Source organism: Capra hircus, chromosome 15 (genome assembly GCF_001704415.2).
Source record: "Capra hircus breed San Clemente chromosome 15, ASM170441v1, whole genome shotgun sequence".
NCBI classification, from domain to species: Eukaryota; Metazoa; Chordata; class Mammalia; order Artiodactyla; family Bovidae; genus Capra; species Capra hircus.
In genome coordinates this window covers 4,595,912-4,613,254 of record NC_030822.1, presented here as the reverse complement: position 1 = coordinate 4,613,254, position 17,343 = coordinate 4,595,912, and the positions used below count along the sequence as shown (strand labels likewise).

General features: G+C 37.6%; 2 protein-coding genes across 2 annotated transcripts; one reads left to right on the top strand and one right to left on the bottom strand.

The window, feature by feature from the left end:
• On the top strand, positions 8,049-8,987 carry LOC102170252 (olfactory receptor 4P4-like). The gene has a single exon (XM_005690231.1). The coding sequence runs from the start codon at positions 8,049-8,051 to the stop codon at positions 8,985-8,987; it is 939 nt and encodes a 312-aa protein (XP_005690288.1).
• LOC102170537 (olfactory receptor 4P4-like) lies at positions 15,932-17,060 on the bottom strand. Its single transcript, XM_005690232.3, has one exon. The coding sequence runs from the start codon at positions 17,058-17,060 to the stop codon at positions 16,122-16,124; it is 939 nt and encodes a 312-aa protein (XP_005690289.2). The 3' UTR covers positions 15,932-16,121.

The window sequence follows — 17,343 nt, the reverse complement described above, 5'->3', positions numbered from 1 at the left end:
ACAAGGATATCTCTGTGTTTTACACTGTGATTACCCGCATGCTGAACCCTCTCATCTACACCCTGAGAAACATGGAGATGAAAATTGCCACGAGGAAGGTATGGCCTAAAGTGACACATTCAGATTTAAAGTAAATAGGGTGATATTCATTACGGTTAAGAATTCATGTCTTGTCTCCAGGGCCTGTGTCCTTTGAGGTATTAGAAGAAAACATATACACTTTCTTTGAGGAACTGAAATAAATGTCGTCTGGCATTCAGTTCAGTTGCTCAGTCATGTCCGACTCTTTGCGACCTCATGGACTGCAGCACACCAGGCCTCCCTGTCCATCACCAACTGCTGGAGTTTACTCATATTCATGTCCATTGAGTCGGTGATGCCATCCAACCATCTAATCCTCTGTCATCCCCTTCTCCTCCTGCCTTCAATCTTTCCAGAATCAGGGTCTTTTCAAATGAGTCAGTTCTTCACATCAAATGGCCAAAGTATTGGAGTTTCAGCTTCAGCATTAGTCCTTCCATTGAATACCCAGAAATGATTTCCTTTAGGATGGACTGGTTGGGTCTCCTTGAAGTCCAAGAGACTCTCAAGAGTCTTCTCCAACACCACAGTTCAAAAGCATCAATTCTTTGGTGCTCAGCTTTATAGTCGACTTCTCACACCTGGCATTAGGTTAGCCAAAGAAGCATGCTACTGTGATTCAGACTACAATCTTCACTTTAAAGGACCCAACTAGTTTTGCGTGTGACCACTTGGAGGAATGCAAGAATTGTCCTTCTAAAGCACATCTCTTATTGTATGACTGACCTGCCCAATAATTGCTGAGGAACCCTATTTTCCTTGGAATAAAATCCAACCTTCTCACTCGTGCATTAGAAAATTAGGTATAACTATCTAATTTCATAAATCATCACACTGAAAGAAATTCTGGGGTTACAATGAGACTGTTTGGTCAAGGAAACCTGGGTGACTCCTCACTTTGTTTGGTTTTATGCCTTTCTCTTAAAAATTTGTTCTAATTCTATTATTTTTGAAAATGAATGTCAATGGAATGAGATAATATTATGCTTCATAAATGAATTATTAATTGGGCTACCATCTGTTAAGTTTTGCTTGGGGTATGGCTACAAGAAACTCATACTAGGTTCTTTCTTGTTTCTTTATCTTTTTTCCCTCAATTCCCTTTTATTAGATGCTTTTATCCAGTTACATTGGGCCCCTCTACATTCTCTAAACTTACCCTAAAATCTGGCAGTCTATGACTTTTTTCCTTCTATTTTCTCTGGCTAGGATCCCTCTACTCTTATGTTTTAGGGTCCATGTCCTAAATATTATTCACATTTCATATATTTCTTATTCAGGAATATTTTGCAGATTCATAAATAGACCAGAAATATTTCCCTTTTGCTTTTCTTTTCCTTTTATTGGTTTTCAGCTGTACATTTACTGTATACCAAATAACCCAAACCCCATACTACAGTTTTGTGTGTGTGTGTGTGTGTGTGTGTGTGTGAATTGCATTTTCCCTGTTTGACTGAGGCAAAAATTATGTATATTTCTATTTCTTTGTACCTCTGAAGTTTCTTATAATAAATTTGAGACGAATTAAGCTGTAATTAGCTTCCCTGGTGGCTCAGAGGATAAAGCGTCTGCCTGCAATGCAGGAGGCCTGGGTTCGATCCCTGGGTTGGGAAGATCTCCTGGAGAAGGAAATGGTAACCCACTCCAGTATTCTTGCCTGGAGAATCCTGTGGACAGAGGAACCTGGAGGGCTATGGTCCATGGGGTCACAAAGAGTCAGACACGACTGAGCGACTTCACTTTTACTAAACTGTAATTAAACATTTACGAAATTAAATTCAAAGACTCTGTATTCTCTTTTTAATATGAATGTATATATTGTCCTCTTGTATATAAAATTCCCCTTATTAATAATATGTCAGAAAGACTAAAAATTAGCATAAATCCCATGCTATACCAGACAGGGAATTCTGAAGAAATTTTATTTTTCCCCATTATATATTCTTGGCATTTATGTAGAAGACTAGTTGACCACAGGTGTCCATAGGTTTATTTCTGGGCTGTCCCATATCAAGAGTTTCATGAACATTTCTTAAGCCAATGAGATTTGTTCAAACCTAACCTCTTAGATGTCATTCATTCTGACTTGATGGTGTATTGCTGGCAATCACTGAGTTTCTTCATGGTGGTAAATTTACCACCTTGTTTTTCACTTGGGAGGGGATATACTCTGTGCCTCAGAGACCTGAATCTCAGACACTGACATGAGCTTTTGGTCAAGTTACTGGATGTGAAACAGGAGGTACAGTTGAAGTCATCATCTAAGTAATTTATGAACATCTGTTGCCAGTGTCCAAGGTATATCTATCCTCAGGCTAAACAAGCAAATTGAGAAGAATGTGTAGTAGAAATTAATGCCTTCTATTGTTTATTTGTTGTTGTTGCTGTTTTTGTTGTTGTTGTTATGGTGACCTTAATATATGCATGTCTATCAGAGATACGGTGGTATTTTGGTTACACTGTACTGGCAGGAAAACTATATTCCATGGGCTTACATTTGGGTATAATAATAAAAAAAAATGAAAGGCTTCTGTCATCAAAAATGTCTATTTTAGCTGTGCATTTAGGAACTGTGGAGATAAACATAGTGTGAATTTTTGTTCCCATGGAGACCAAGATAAATGGCTAGGGACCACCTTATCTCAAGTAGTGCTTTCAGTTGAGGTCAACCATGTCAGAATTCCAAGATTCTTACTGAAAAAAAGAAGTCTATTTTTGGGAACTTACTGATCTATCATAAATTGCTGTTCACAGTAATTGAATCCCTCTTTACTATATTCTATAAACTTCTTGTTACAATATCTGCTACCAACACAAAGATCTAAACCAGTGGCATCATCAGTGAAGGTTATGCCCTTTAAACTTTATGGACTATGACAGAAACAAAAAAAAAATCTCTTTTTAAATAAGAAATAGGATTCACATGTGACAAATGTCTGTAGCAATGACGGAAGTGAAAATTTCCAAAATTTTGGGAAGGTGAAACAAACAAACAAAAATCTTCTTAAAAGACAAGAAAAGAGGACAGAATCAAAATAAAAACATATTCAAAAATAGAAAACAGATATAGAACTATTGAAATGAATCCATGAAAATATGTCAGACTGCTTGATTTAAATTATTGAGGGAAAAGATAATAACTATCAGTCTAGACTTTTAAATATAGCCATATAGTTTTAAAGATTAACCTAAACAATAAAGATGCCAAGTGGTTAAAAGTAAAGGAAGAATATTGAGTGGGTAAGCACTAATGAAAAGAAAGATAGTATTTGAATTAGTGTCAGAAGAAAAAATTAACAGAAAAAATTATGTCAATAGTGTTAATGACATTTCATTGCACTAGGAAACTATAAAAATTCTATGGAAATAGAAGTTTATATATCTAATGAGATCTCATGAACAGCTGCAGATCACTTGAGCCAGAGACTAGAATATGCATTTAATTCAAGCACACAGTTATTACTTTTTAAAATATCATATGTTGTGCTATAAATTAATTTTCTTCAAATCCTCATTACTTTGACCACCTCATCTGATGACAATTCAGTTAAGTATCTATTGTAATAAGCACATGTTTTAAAGAAATTGAAATTTAAAACTATACAATAAAGCAACTAGCGAGGTTGGGAGGGTCCTTTAGATTTGAAGTAACACTCAAGATGTTTTTCATTCTCTTTTCAAGCCATTTATTCTATAAAAAACCAAACTTCAAAACTTGGTTCTGGGGCTTCCCTGACAGTTCAGTAGACTTTGCCTTTCAGTGCAGAAAGTGTGGGGTAGATCCCTGGATTGGGGAGTTAAGACCCCACATGACCAATACCCAAACGTAAAGCAGAAGAAATATTGTAACAAATTCAATAAAGACTTTAAAAATGGTCCACGTTAAGAAAAAAAAAGCTTATTTCTGATTATCTTGTCCTTTGGTTCCCTCAAATTGTGTTTCAATACAAAGGCCATGATTTACAGTCTCAGTATTGAACAAAAGTGGGGTTTCAGTTAGTACTAACTCCTCAGAGTATAAGAAATTGTTAGCTGCGGCATAACTGTTTTTTAAGGACTTGACCAGCTCTTCTTTGGGGAACTGTCTCATCCTTAGAAAAGGTGACAGGGAGGTTGGGGGTTATAATCTCCCAGGTCACCTAATTTAAACACCTTTGGAAATCAGACAGAAGGCTTATGTGTACATTTCCATTCCCAGAACCCCAGAAGAGATATAACATTCGTGTAGGGAAAAAAAAAAAAAGCACTAGTCAACATAAATGCTAGCAATGATTTCACTTTGTCTTAGTTTCAAAAATCAGAAGAGCATTTCCTATTTCTATAAGGACAGCAGCAAAGTCCTAGAACCAGGATTCATGTGAGCTGATTATATGATAAAATTCATGAATCTTTAGCAATGCAGTTAAGGTTCTGACCACATTCAGAACATTGCCACCATTTACTCAGAGATAAAAGATTTTATCTAATGAGATAATAATCTGGTAAGTAAAATTTCAATCAAACTATAGTAACTAATAATAACTTTCAACTAAGAAAAATAAATTTTTTGCATATATAATTTAAATTAAATTTTATATATAAACTTACTGATTCCATATGTTCATTCCCCTTGTCATATGCCTCAGAAGATGCCAAAGTTAAATAGACTTTTTTTGGTATGATTGTGAGAAATTCATGAAGAAATGATAGCATTTGTGTCACATGCTGCTGCTGCTAAGTCGCTTCAGTCGTGTCTGACTCTGTGCGACTCCATAGACCGCAGCCCACCAGGCTCCGCCGTCCCTGGGATTCTCCAGGCAAGAATAGCGCAGTGGGTTGCCATTTCCTTCTCCAATGCATGAAAGTGAAAAGTGAAAGTGAAGTCACTGAGTCGTGTCCAACTCTCAGCGACCCCATGGACTGCAGCTTACCAGGCTCCTCCATCCATGGGACTTTCCAGGCAAGAGTACTGGAGCGGGGTGCCATTGATAGGGGCTATATAAGAGAAAAGTGAAAAAACAAAACAAAACAAAACAAAAAAAAACAAACATGCTTCAGACAGAAGAGAAAAAAAATATTAAAGAGAAAAAGGGTTACAGTTAAAATAACTTAAGGGAATGTACTAGTATAGAGATTCATCACTCCTCTCCTTTCTTTGCTTCTCTGCAAAATATGTATATACTGACTAATTGAAAAAGCGGAAGGCTATCGTATAGAAAACCTTGATATCAGAGCATCCGGAATGTCAAGGTAGAGCAAATTCAATAAGGAAGAATGAGAACAGGATGAACAGTTACACAGAGCAAATATAATTAGTTTACCAAATATAATTGGTACAGGTGTTAAGAGAAAACTTTGAAGCTGTCAGGAAAAGTTTAGCTTATTTATGACTTTTTGTCATGTGAGACAACTTGGTTATGAAAGAAATAACAACAAAAGAAAAAGCAACATTTTCCCTAGAATCATAGTTTGTATCTGACAACCAAATTAGCAACATCCGAATAGTGAAAAAAATGTAAAATAAACCTAAAAACAGTCTTTAATATTTATCAGTATTTATCCAGATTGTTAACTGTTTGGCTTCCTTTTTTTGCAAAAGAGAGATAACAAAATGATCACTGGTCTTTATTAGGATTAATGGTCCAATAAATGTGAAATGTTTAAACCTACTTGCAGGAAATATTAGGTATTATTATCATTATCATTACTTATCTTTTATGTTTGTGAAAGACCTTCAATAACAATCAATTTGATATGAGTTGTAATAGCTTCATTTTTAGCTGTTAATTTTTCAGCACATTTTTTATTTTTTATCCTGGTGTATGGGATACTCATGGTGTATGGGATTCTCAATCTATATGATATGAAGAGAAACAAAGTGAAAGAGAAAATAATCAGTGCCATTTCATAGCATGTACCTGCTAATTCTACCTGCACTACCACGAAACGATTATATTCTTACTAGAAATGCTCATATTAAAAAGAAATTTGTTGTCATATATAATGAATTTGTGTTAGCAGCAATGTTAGTCCTTATAGTTTATGATACGAAATGTTCTCTTTAAATCACTCAAATATGAATATGAAGATCTTGTATATATAAAATCAGTAACTCAAATATTAACAAAGGAAACTGGAAATAACATGGGAGTTTTGGAAATATGTTATAATTTAAATAACATGAATATGAAGTCTCTTATATTAAGTTGGAGGCTGTCAAGGAGAAATATTTAAGAGAAAAAAAAGGGAACCAGTTAAGTTTTCTAATTATTTTCCCATTTTGTTAGTATAGCATCTATTTAACATGAGAGAGACAAACTTTCAACCTATCCTGACTGGGAATTAGTGGAATGTTTCTCCTTTTTTCTTTGTTAGGATATCCTTTCCTCCAAGAGTCTTATGAGCAAAGTATCAAAATGATGTTAAATTCTTGGACTAAAAATATGCTTATAAACTATAGAAGCATAATGGAAACAATTGGAAATGAAAGCATCTAAAACCTAAACTAAAGCCATTTCAGGAAGTAAATTTTACATATTTTTCTGATTATAGAAATACTAATAATATATGTGATATTTTGAAAAATATTTCTTAGGATATATTATTTATGAAATTTTCATTATTTTTAAAAGAAATCATTGTAACCTAAAAGATAACAAAGCAGGGAGATTATAACTAGTCAAATTGTAAAATATTCTATTATAGAAATTATTGAAACCTGATCTGTGTCAAGCAAGTGCCATCCACTTCCTCATTATTGTTATTAGTCTTTTAGGCAACCTTTGTTTCTCAATTTTACACAGAATTACTATTACCTTTTACTAATTTAAATTAAAAAGAAATGCCACAGTTACTTTTGCTTCGCCTGATACAGTATTTTCTTTATTTTTTTCCACACTGTTTGTAAATATATCATACTTTTTCTCAGAATCCGGACTTCTTCTTGTTCAGTAATTAAGTGTGTCCAACTCTTTGTGACCCTATGGACTACATGCAGCACGCCAGGCTTCCCTGTCCTTCATTGTCTCCTGGAGTTTGCTCAGATTCATGTCCGTTGAGTCGGTGATGCCATCCAACCATCTCATCCTCTGTCATCCCCATTTCCCTCTGCCCTCCATCTTCCCCAGCATCAGGGTCTTTTTTGGTGAGTCAGGTCTTCACATCAGATGGCCAAAATATTGGAACTTCAGCTTCAGCATCAGTCACTCCATTGAATATTCAGGGTTGATTTCCTTTAGGATTGACTTGTTTGTTCTCCTTGCTATTTGGACTCTCAAGAGTCTGCTCCAACATCACAGTTTGAAAGCCTCTATTCTTCGGCACTCAGCCTTCTCTATGCTCCAACTCTCACATCTGTACATAACTACTGGAAAAACCCAAGCTTTGACTATATGGACCTATATTGGCAAAGTGATATCTCTTATGCTGTCTAGGTTTGCTATAGCTTTTCTTCAGTGAGGCAAATGAGTCACTTGCCCTGTGTGCAAGCAACTCACTGATAAAGATAATAATTTAGTGCAATATTAAAAAAAATCATATTCCACAAAAAAATTACAAACATTTTAAATAAAGACAGGGTTCTATCCTGCACAACTTACCTTACTCCCTTCACTTTAAGTCTGGTTGTTTGAATCTCCTAAGCAAACAAGCTGCTTCAGGAAAAGAAATGTATCTTTCCTAAGCTCACTTTTCATCCCATACATAAGATGACTGCACATGTTTGTTTATATTTGAGCAAGTGTACTTATTAATACTATTCTCTTTCACTCTAGAAAGTAAACAGATCTGGCATATTATATGGCAAGCTAATCATATGGGGCTTAGAATTAACTATTTAAAAGTATAGTGTAGGAAGCTGATTTACTAAATGAATGTATTTCTCCACTACTCACTCTGATTGACACCATGCTTAGTCAATATTTCTCATGCTAACCTGTCTTTTTTTTTTTTTTTAAGGCAAACTCACTGAGTCTTCACTGCATTAGACCATGAAATATACCAATAACATCACTGAATTCATTCTCTTGGGACTTTCCCAAAGCATGAAAATCAAACACGTGTGCTTCCTACTATTCTCATTTTGTTACATAGCTATTTGGATGGGGAACTTGCTCGTCATGATCTCTATCACATGCAGTCAGCTAAAGGATCAACCCATGTATTTCTTCCTTAATTACCTTGCTCTATCAGATCTGTGTTCCACCTCAACAGTGACACCCAAGTTAGTCACTGACTTGCTGGCAGAAAGTAGCACAATTTCATACACTGACTGCATGGCGCAGCTCTTTACCATGCACTTCTTTGGGGGCATTGAAATCTGTATCCTCACCGTGATGGCCTATGACCGCTATGTGGCCGTCTGCAGGCCCCTGTACTACACCATCATCATGAGCAGGCACAGACGCTATGCCATGATCAGCGCTTGCTGTGCTGGGGCATTTCTGCACTCCTTTGTCCAGGGTCTCCTCACCATTAACCTACCATTCTGTGGCCCCAATGAAATAGATCACTATTTCTGTGATGTGTATCCTTTGCTGAAACTGGCCTGCACAGACACCTACGTAGTTGGGATCCTAGTGGTGGCCAACGCAGGCATGATGGGGTTGGTGATCTTTGTGGTCGTGATGCTGTCCTACATTTTAATATTATACACCATCAAGGCTTACCCTGCAGAAACCCGGTACAAAGCTCTTTCCACTTGTAGTTCCCACATCACAGTTGTGGTTCTGTTCTTTGTGCCTATTCTCTTCACTTACATTAGACCAGCCACAACGTTTCCAGAAGACAAGGTGTTTGCTCTCTTTTACACCATCATTGCCCCCATGTTCAACCCTCTGATTTACACTCTCAGAAATGCAGAGATGAAGAGTGCCTTGAGGACGGTGTGGTGCCAGAAGCTATTTTTGATTGCAAGGCAAATCATCTGAAATCATTTTGCTTCCTCATTACACATCTTATTCAAGTGATATTTGCTTACTTTAGTTTAATAAACAATGGACTTTGCTCCAGAAAAACTAAGCATAAACACTAGCATCAGTTGAAATCCTTTCTTCTAACAATCCATGTTTCTTATTAACATCTTCCCCTATAACAGGAGTCATCATTTCCTTATTGAAGTTACATTTTGCTTTGATTTTTTTTCTCTTTCCATAAGTCGCTAAATGAAGGATACCATTCTATTCTCCCCATAATTTAGTTGCCGCGGCCAGCACAAGCAAGAGTTGCACCTGCACAGGGAGAGAACGGAGCGTCCCCGCTAAGAAAAATAAGAGATAGAGACAAAAGATGGGGTTGAGAGGATCAGACCAAAATGGCTGATGCCTTCCTTTATTGTGCTGCAGTATATATAGGATAAAGTACGTGACTTCTGACATTCACAAGATTGTTCTTAATCTCCAAATACAATCACAAGACCCTTACCATTGTGTACAGATCACAATAAGATAATCTATCTTCTATCAATAAGATAATCTATCTTCTATGAAATGTTGCAAGAACCAAACGTCCTGGAGCCTTAAGGGTAATAAATTCTTCAGGGGGGCGGGACAGGGAGCTTAGGAACATGCCTAAGGCTCTGCATAACGCCGAGCAGCTCCCAAGACTTAACCCTTCACGGGCAGTCCCCCGCATTTAGTTTCTTGAAAAGAATCTCCAAATGTACATAAGCTACAGTCATGTTGATCATCCAAGACAGAAAGTCCATAGAACCTTGCTATACTCCCTGCATACTCATAAAAAAGGAGTATAAGAAATATAAAGTCTTATTTTCTACTCAGCTGATGACTTCCCATATTCATTGCAACTATTTGAAAAGCAAACATGAGTTATGTAGGAGCTGAACAGCAAAAATATGATTTATGTGAGAATCACTATATAAAAATTGGAAGATGTATCTAAAGTGATTTTAATGAAATCATCTTAAAAATGACAAAAATTAATAATTATATAACCTTTTACCATAACAATATTTTCAAATATACTGAAAAATTAGTTTGGACATAGAAAGGGTAGCTATATGATTTATTGCTCAAATTGAGATTATTTGAGTGTAAAAAGAGGAGTTCTGCTAATAATCATGCTGAAATAATGGACATAGAATGGGATTGTATCAAGCAAGTAGGATGTCTGCCCACTTCTCAATGTCTGAGATGTATGGATACTCTTCTAGTGAAAAGGTTAGTGGCAGGAACATTGCAGAATCTGCATGTTATCTTAGTTGAAGTCAATGGGGTTGTAAAAACAGAAGTAAATGCTGGTACTGAAACTATTCGATCTCGTGTATACTTTTGGTTTTCCATTACCGTCGCGTTGCTGTGCCCTCCTCCAGGGGATCTTCCCCACCCAGGGATTCACCCAGGCGTCCTGCATCTCTGACACTGCAGGCACATTCTTTGCTAGTGCCATCTGGGAGGCCCGAAACAAAGGGTACATGTTTTCAATTTCCGTAGAATTTCTATACACTTTGAGATCCCTAGGTATATATACAGAATTAAGAAGTATCTGTTTTCAAATAACTGAATTTTATTTTCTTAATTCTTTAACAAAATAAGATTCATTGGACATCATGAAAATAACTCGAGTGGGAGGAATAATGTATTATATTGCACACGTATAGGGGCTTCCTAGGTGGAGCTAGTGGTAAAGAACCCACCTGCGAATGCAGGAAAGGGAATGTGGGCTCAGTCCCCAGGTGGGGAGGATCCAGAGGAGGGCATGACATCCCCCTCCAGTATTCCTGCCTAGGGAATCCTATGGACAGAGGAGCCTGGCGGGATATGGTTCATAGGGTCGCAAAGAGTTGGACAGGACTGAAGCAACTTAGCAGCAGCAGCAGCAGGTGTAACGGCAAAAAAGTTACAGATAGACTGAATACGTAAATGAATCCATATAGAGAAAGACAAAATAATGTCATAGCACAGTGGATGATGAAAAATTTCAGAGTTCAAGTGGGGAAGTAAGGGGAATGTTCATACAGGTAATAAAAAATTAGAAAAATTTATTATTAAAGGAATTGATAACCTAGCAAATTCTATGAGTTATTATGAGGCCTACAGCATGATGCATACTAGTTTGCATCAGTTCATTAAAGAGATCTGGAGGCAATGAGGGAATTATTAACAAGCGTTTCATTTTCTAATGCATTACCTTAGGTTAAAAGACTTTGTTTTCCAATAAAATTATAATTATAAAATGTTGAGTTACTCTAAAATCGTACTAATAGTAAAGAGGGCAATTATGATTCAAGCGATTTATTAAAATATGAATTTAGTAACAAATGAACAGGAAGCATACAGATAAATCATATCTGACTAAGTGAGGGGCCCTGAAAAGACCTTGTTCTCTTTTTCCTTTTCCTCTGTAGTTTAGTCAAGTGGGCCTTAGGAAGCACCACTCTGAACAAAGCTAGTGGAGGTGATGGAATTCCAGTTGAGCTCTTTCAAATTCTGAAAGATGACCCTGTGAAAGTGCTGCACTCAATATGCCAGCAAATTTGGAAAACAGCAGTGGCCACAGGACTGGAAAAGGTCAGTTTTCATACCAATTCCAAAGAAAGGCAATGCCAAAGAATGCTCAATCTACCGCACAATTGCACTCATCTCACACGCTAGTACAGTAATGCTTAAAATGCTCCAAGCTAGGCTTCAGCAATACGTGAACCGTGAACTTCCTGATGTTCAAGCTGGTTTTTGAAAAGGCAGAGGAACCAGAGATCAAATTGCCAACATCCACTGGATCATTGAAAAGGAAGAGAGTTCCAGAAAAACATCTATTTCTGCTTTATTGACTATGCCAAAGCCTGTGACTGTGTGGATCACAATAAACTGTGGAAAATTCTGAAAGAGATGGGAATACCAGACCACCTGGCCTGCCTCTTGAGGAACCTGTATGCAGGTCAGGAAGCAACAGTTAGAACTGGACGTGGAACAATAGACTGGTTCCAAATAGGAAAAGGAGTATGTCAAGGCTGTATATTGTCACCCTGCTTATTTGACTTATATGCAGAGTACATTATGAGAAATGCTGGGCTGGATGAAGCACAAGCTGCAATCAAGATTGCCAGAAGAAATATCAATAACCTCAGATATGCACCCTTATGGCAGAAAGTGAAGAAGAGCTAAAGAGATTCTTGATGAAAGTGAAAGAGGAGAGTGAAAAAGTTGGCTTAAAGCTCAACATTCAGAAAATGAAGATTATGGCATCCGGTCCCATAACTTCATAGCAAATAGATGGGGAATAGATGGGGATACAGTGGAAACAATGGCTGACTTTATTTTGGGGGGCTCCAAAATCACTGCAGATGGTGATTGCAGCCATGAAATTAAAAGATGCTTACTCCTTGGAAGGAAAATTATGACCAACCTAGACAACATATTAAAAAGCAGAGAAATTACTTTGCCAATGAAGGTCCATCTAGTCAAGGTTATGGTTTTTCCAGTGGTCATGTATGGATGTGAGAGTTGGACTATAAAGAAAGCTGAGCACCGAAGATGTGATGCTTTTGAACTGTGGTGTTGGAGAAGACTGTTGAGAGTCCCTTGGACTACAAGGAGATCCAACCAGTCCATCCTAAAGGAGATCAGCCCTGGGTGTTCATTGAAAGGACTGATGTTGAAGCTGAAACTTCAATACTTTGGCCACCTGATGTGAAGTTGACTCACTTGAAAAGACCCTGATGCTGGGAAAGATTGAATGCAGGAAGAGAAGGGGACGACAGAGGATGAGATGGCTGGATGGTATCACCAACTCGATGGACATGGGTTTGGGTGAACTCCGGTAGTTCATGATGGACAGGGAGGCCTGGCATGCTGCAGTTCATAGGTTCGCAAAGAGTCGGATATGACTGAGTGACTGAACTGAACTGAACTGTTGTTTAGAGATGTTAGTAACTAGCTTATAAGCTAATTGTGATGCTTAAAGGAAATGTATAATATTGTTCTTAGAATGGAAACTGCTCAAAATTGTTTTACTATTGTTCTTATTTCTAATATTACATTAGAATACAATTCAAATAATTTCTATAAATTAATTTCTGTGAAATAAGAATTTTATAATAAATATTTTATTTTTGCTTTTTTCATTATATTAGAAACAAGCAGAAAATTTCTGTGGCCTATGTTCATTCATGTTTAAGTAGCATTATAATACAATATGATTTCAATCTTCACAAGATATATGTGATAATTTTTTCTTATAAAGCCCTATAAACTCTAGTTCTGAAATATTGATCTAATTATCTATGTTATGTTACAGAGGTGTAAATTGAAACTCAGCAGATCGCCGGGAGCCAGCGTGAGGAACTCTGCCCATGGCAAAGGTCATGAGGAAGGAGGCTTGGCATACGCAAAGGCGTAATCAAGCCTCAGGAAACCCCCTGTTCCCGAGCATCTACCCCAAAACCAGAGTCTGTTTTATGCTCTCACCTACACCTCTGACTTTACGGGGGGCTCTCCTCCATAACCGTTTCTCTCGGAGAAGGAGTAAACGTGCAGCTCCAAGGCAATGAAAATTCCTGGGCGTGACAAGAGTGTTTCAGCTTACGGACTCCTCTGAAGGTTATCTAGCCCGCCTGTATAGGTTCGTCTGGCCACATGTGATTGTTTATAGCCTCCCAATCTGAGAGGCACGAGATGTTTTAGACTTACTAAAGGCAAATTCTTTTGGGGAGTTAGAAACTATTAGTATAATGGGTTGGTTAGGAATTATATTGGTGAAGGGTTTTTCATTTGTTGTGTCAATAATTGCTGCTAATTCCCTGCTCTGGGTGGGACAAGGATGTCTCAGGTCAAACCTCTCTGCTGACAGACGAGCTTGTGTGACAGGATTATCTATACTCCTGCCACTAGGCACATGATTGTTTACTACCTCTCAACCATAAACAGCACAGAGAGTTTTGGAGTATTTTGAGAGTCTTAATTAGCATAGGGCTTTTTCTTCTTGAGTCAATGATTGCTGCCAGGCCTCCATATCCTTAAGCACCTGGGAATATATTAATCAATGTATTTGGAATATAGAAAAGGAAATACAGTAGTTTTTGATGTTAGCAATACTAGACTTTTTGAGTTAATGGATTTTCTCTTTTATAATAGATCACTGTGCTTTGTTATAAATCACTGTGTCCTTGTTAGGTAAAAACGTAACTATCACTATCTTAAGACCAAATAGATCTTAAGGGGAACATTGGTGAAAGGATTTTCATTTGTTGGGCTGATGTTTGCTGCTAAATCTCCATGTTCCCTACCCTTATAATGAATATAACTAACATATAGGAGAAATAAGTATTAACCTTTAAGACTAATCATGTTAACCTTGGGTTAAATAAATTCCTTTCTTGATTGTAACTCACTACACCCTCACCCTATAAGAATGTAACTTTATTTGGAGGGTGGTGCTTGGTTTAAGAAAAAACACCCTTGGAAGAAATAAGTTTTTTGGTTATCGGAAAGAAAGGATCATAAAATGTCAGCAGGTCTCACTCATGGCCAGAAGATGATGTACCTTTTTTTATACATTTATGTGAAGCACCTGATTTTGATAAAGGTCAGGACTGCTGACTCCCGCGTGACTCTATATTCATCCCTATGTGTAACAAAAGGTATATAAGCAAACCCCAAAATAAAGAAATCGGATCAGTTTCCGGAAAGACTGATTCCCCCATGTCGCTTCTTTCTTGCTCCCGTTTTTCTGGCTGAATTCCCATCTGGAGCATGGATGCTATTCCACGTAATCCAAGTTATTCAGCCTCTTTTTCTCCACTAATCTTCCTGCTACACTATCCGTTTCTAATCTCTGTATATATGTGATTAAATATGTATTTTTCCAAAGATGCCAACTCCGTCCCCACCTTCGAATCACCCTGGATCCACCGGGGCTGGACCCCGGCAGCAGATAAAATTCTTTTAAGCATCAAGTGGCAAAGTATAGTTTAGACACTAATGTAGTCAGGTTTGTGTGTGTGTGCGCTAAGTTGCTTCAGTAGTGTCTTTTTGTGACCCTATGAACTATAGCCCGCCAGGCTCCTCTGTCCATGAGATTATCCAGGTAAGAACAGTGGAGGGGGTTGCTCTAACCTCCTCCAGAGTATCTCCCAGACTCAGGGATTGAACTCATGCCTCTTATGTCTCGTGCATTGGCAGGTGGGTTCTTTACCACTAGCACCACCTGGGAAGCTCCCTAAATAGTCAGGTAAGGGAAACCAAAAACCATAAAATTGCTGGCAATACTCAAAGTTTTATTTAAAGCTTTTCAGCAAGGAGGAAGTCATCATAAACGTGGAGCACAAAGATTTCATCTTCAATAATGACATGTATAGCAGTTCAGTGCAGTGCAGTTGCTCAGTCGTGTCCGACTCTTTGTGACCCCATGGACTGCAGCATGCATTTATAGTAGAAAAAGAGGAAAATAGAGTGGAATGGGGTTATCAGACTAGATAAAACTGAGGAACCCCTGGCTTAGTTTTTCAGCAAACTAGATATTGGGTAAATGAATCTTACTTTTTCAAAGATAGTTTTAACTCCATTAAATTCCGTCAGATAATTGCTCAAAAATTCCATTTTTCTCTCTCTACCCTTTAATGGTTCAGACTTCCCTGGTAGTTCAGCTGGTAAAGAAGCGACCTGCAATGCAAGCCATTTCCTTCTCCAGGGGATCTTCCTGGCCCAAGGATGGAACCTGTGTCTCCTACATTAGCAGGCGGATTCTTTAACTGTCTTTTACCTTTTAACATATTATTACCATTTATACTTTGAGGCCAAATATTTTGAGAGTTAATTCTCCCTCAGGTATAGCCTTCAATACAGGCAGGATCATTCTCCCTCCTGATTTTTCAGTGTGTTTTTACTCTGTGAAAAGTTTTCTTTTTTTTTTTTTTTTAACAACGGGGATTATTAGTGAAAAGTGAAATCGAGGAAAACGCATTGAGAGGAAAATAAAGAAAGAACCACTGAAGGCAAGCTGTTGTTGAAGGCTTGGCTTTTACACATTCTGACTGATTTTCCCATTAGCAGGAGAGAATCGGCAACAGAGGGAGTGATGAGAAGACTGGCCTCAAAGATGAATGACCTTCAAGTGATTAACCTCCCTTCCCAGAACCTTTTATTGCACCAAACTCTTCTTATGGAATTTTTCATCTCCATGTTTCTAAGTGTGTAGATAAGCGGGTTGAGCATGGGGACAATAATTGTGTAGAAGAGTGTAAACACTTCATCTTCTGGTAATGTTGTGGCAGGTCTAATGTAAACAAAGATGACAGGTGCAAAAAAGAGGATCACGACTGTGATGTGGGAACTGCAGGTGGAAAGTGCTTTATGGCGGCTTTCTGCAGAATATGTGCGCACATTATACAAAATCAAAATGTAGGAGGCCATCAAAACCACAAAGATCACCAGTCCCATCAAGCCAGAATAGGCAATGACAAAAAAGCCAATTTTGTGTGTATCAGTGCAGGCTAGTTTCAACAAAGGATATACATCACAGAAATAGTGATCTATTTCATTGGGGCCACAGAAAGGTAAAACAATCGCAAGAAGAAAGAGACCAAGAGAATGAAGAAGTCCCCCTGCAGCTGATGCTATGAGAATTGAGTGACGTCTTTGCCTGTTCATGATGATGGCGTAGTGGAGAGGTTTGCAGATAGCCACATAGCGGTCATAGGCCATGCCTGTGAGGATGAAGACCTCAATCCCCCCAAAGAAGTGTGTCGTGAAAAGCTGTATCATGCAGTTTTTGTAGGAAATGACCTTTTTCTCCATCAGTAAGTCAGTCATGAGTTTGGGTGTCACAGTGGAGTTGTAGAAGAGATCTGAGAGTGCCAGGCAGTTAAGGAAGAAGTACATGGGCTGGGTGATTAGCTGACTGCAAGTAATAGAAATCATGATGATCAAATTCCCCAACCAAATAGCCAGGTAACAGAATAAGAAAAATAAAAAGCAGAGGATCTGGACTTTCTTGTCCGTAGCACGCCCCAAGAGAATAAATTCAGTAACATTATTTCTATCTTCCATGATCTGATGTTCAAGAAAGTTTTCTGAAATGAAAAGCAATGAAACTAATCATTGATGAGAAAATGAAAACCTAATATCTACTTAAAATGGCACCGATGCCTTTTAAAGACAAGTTATTTTGAGACCCACTGAAATCATTTTCATTTAATACATACAACTCTTTTTGAATATTTAGCACTAATATTCTTCTAAGAGCTAAGAATACAGTGATAAATTAGACAAAGTCCCAGTTGTTATATAATTTAAATTATTTGGTGAGGAAGCAATGATTTATATTTGTCCA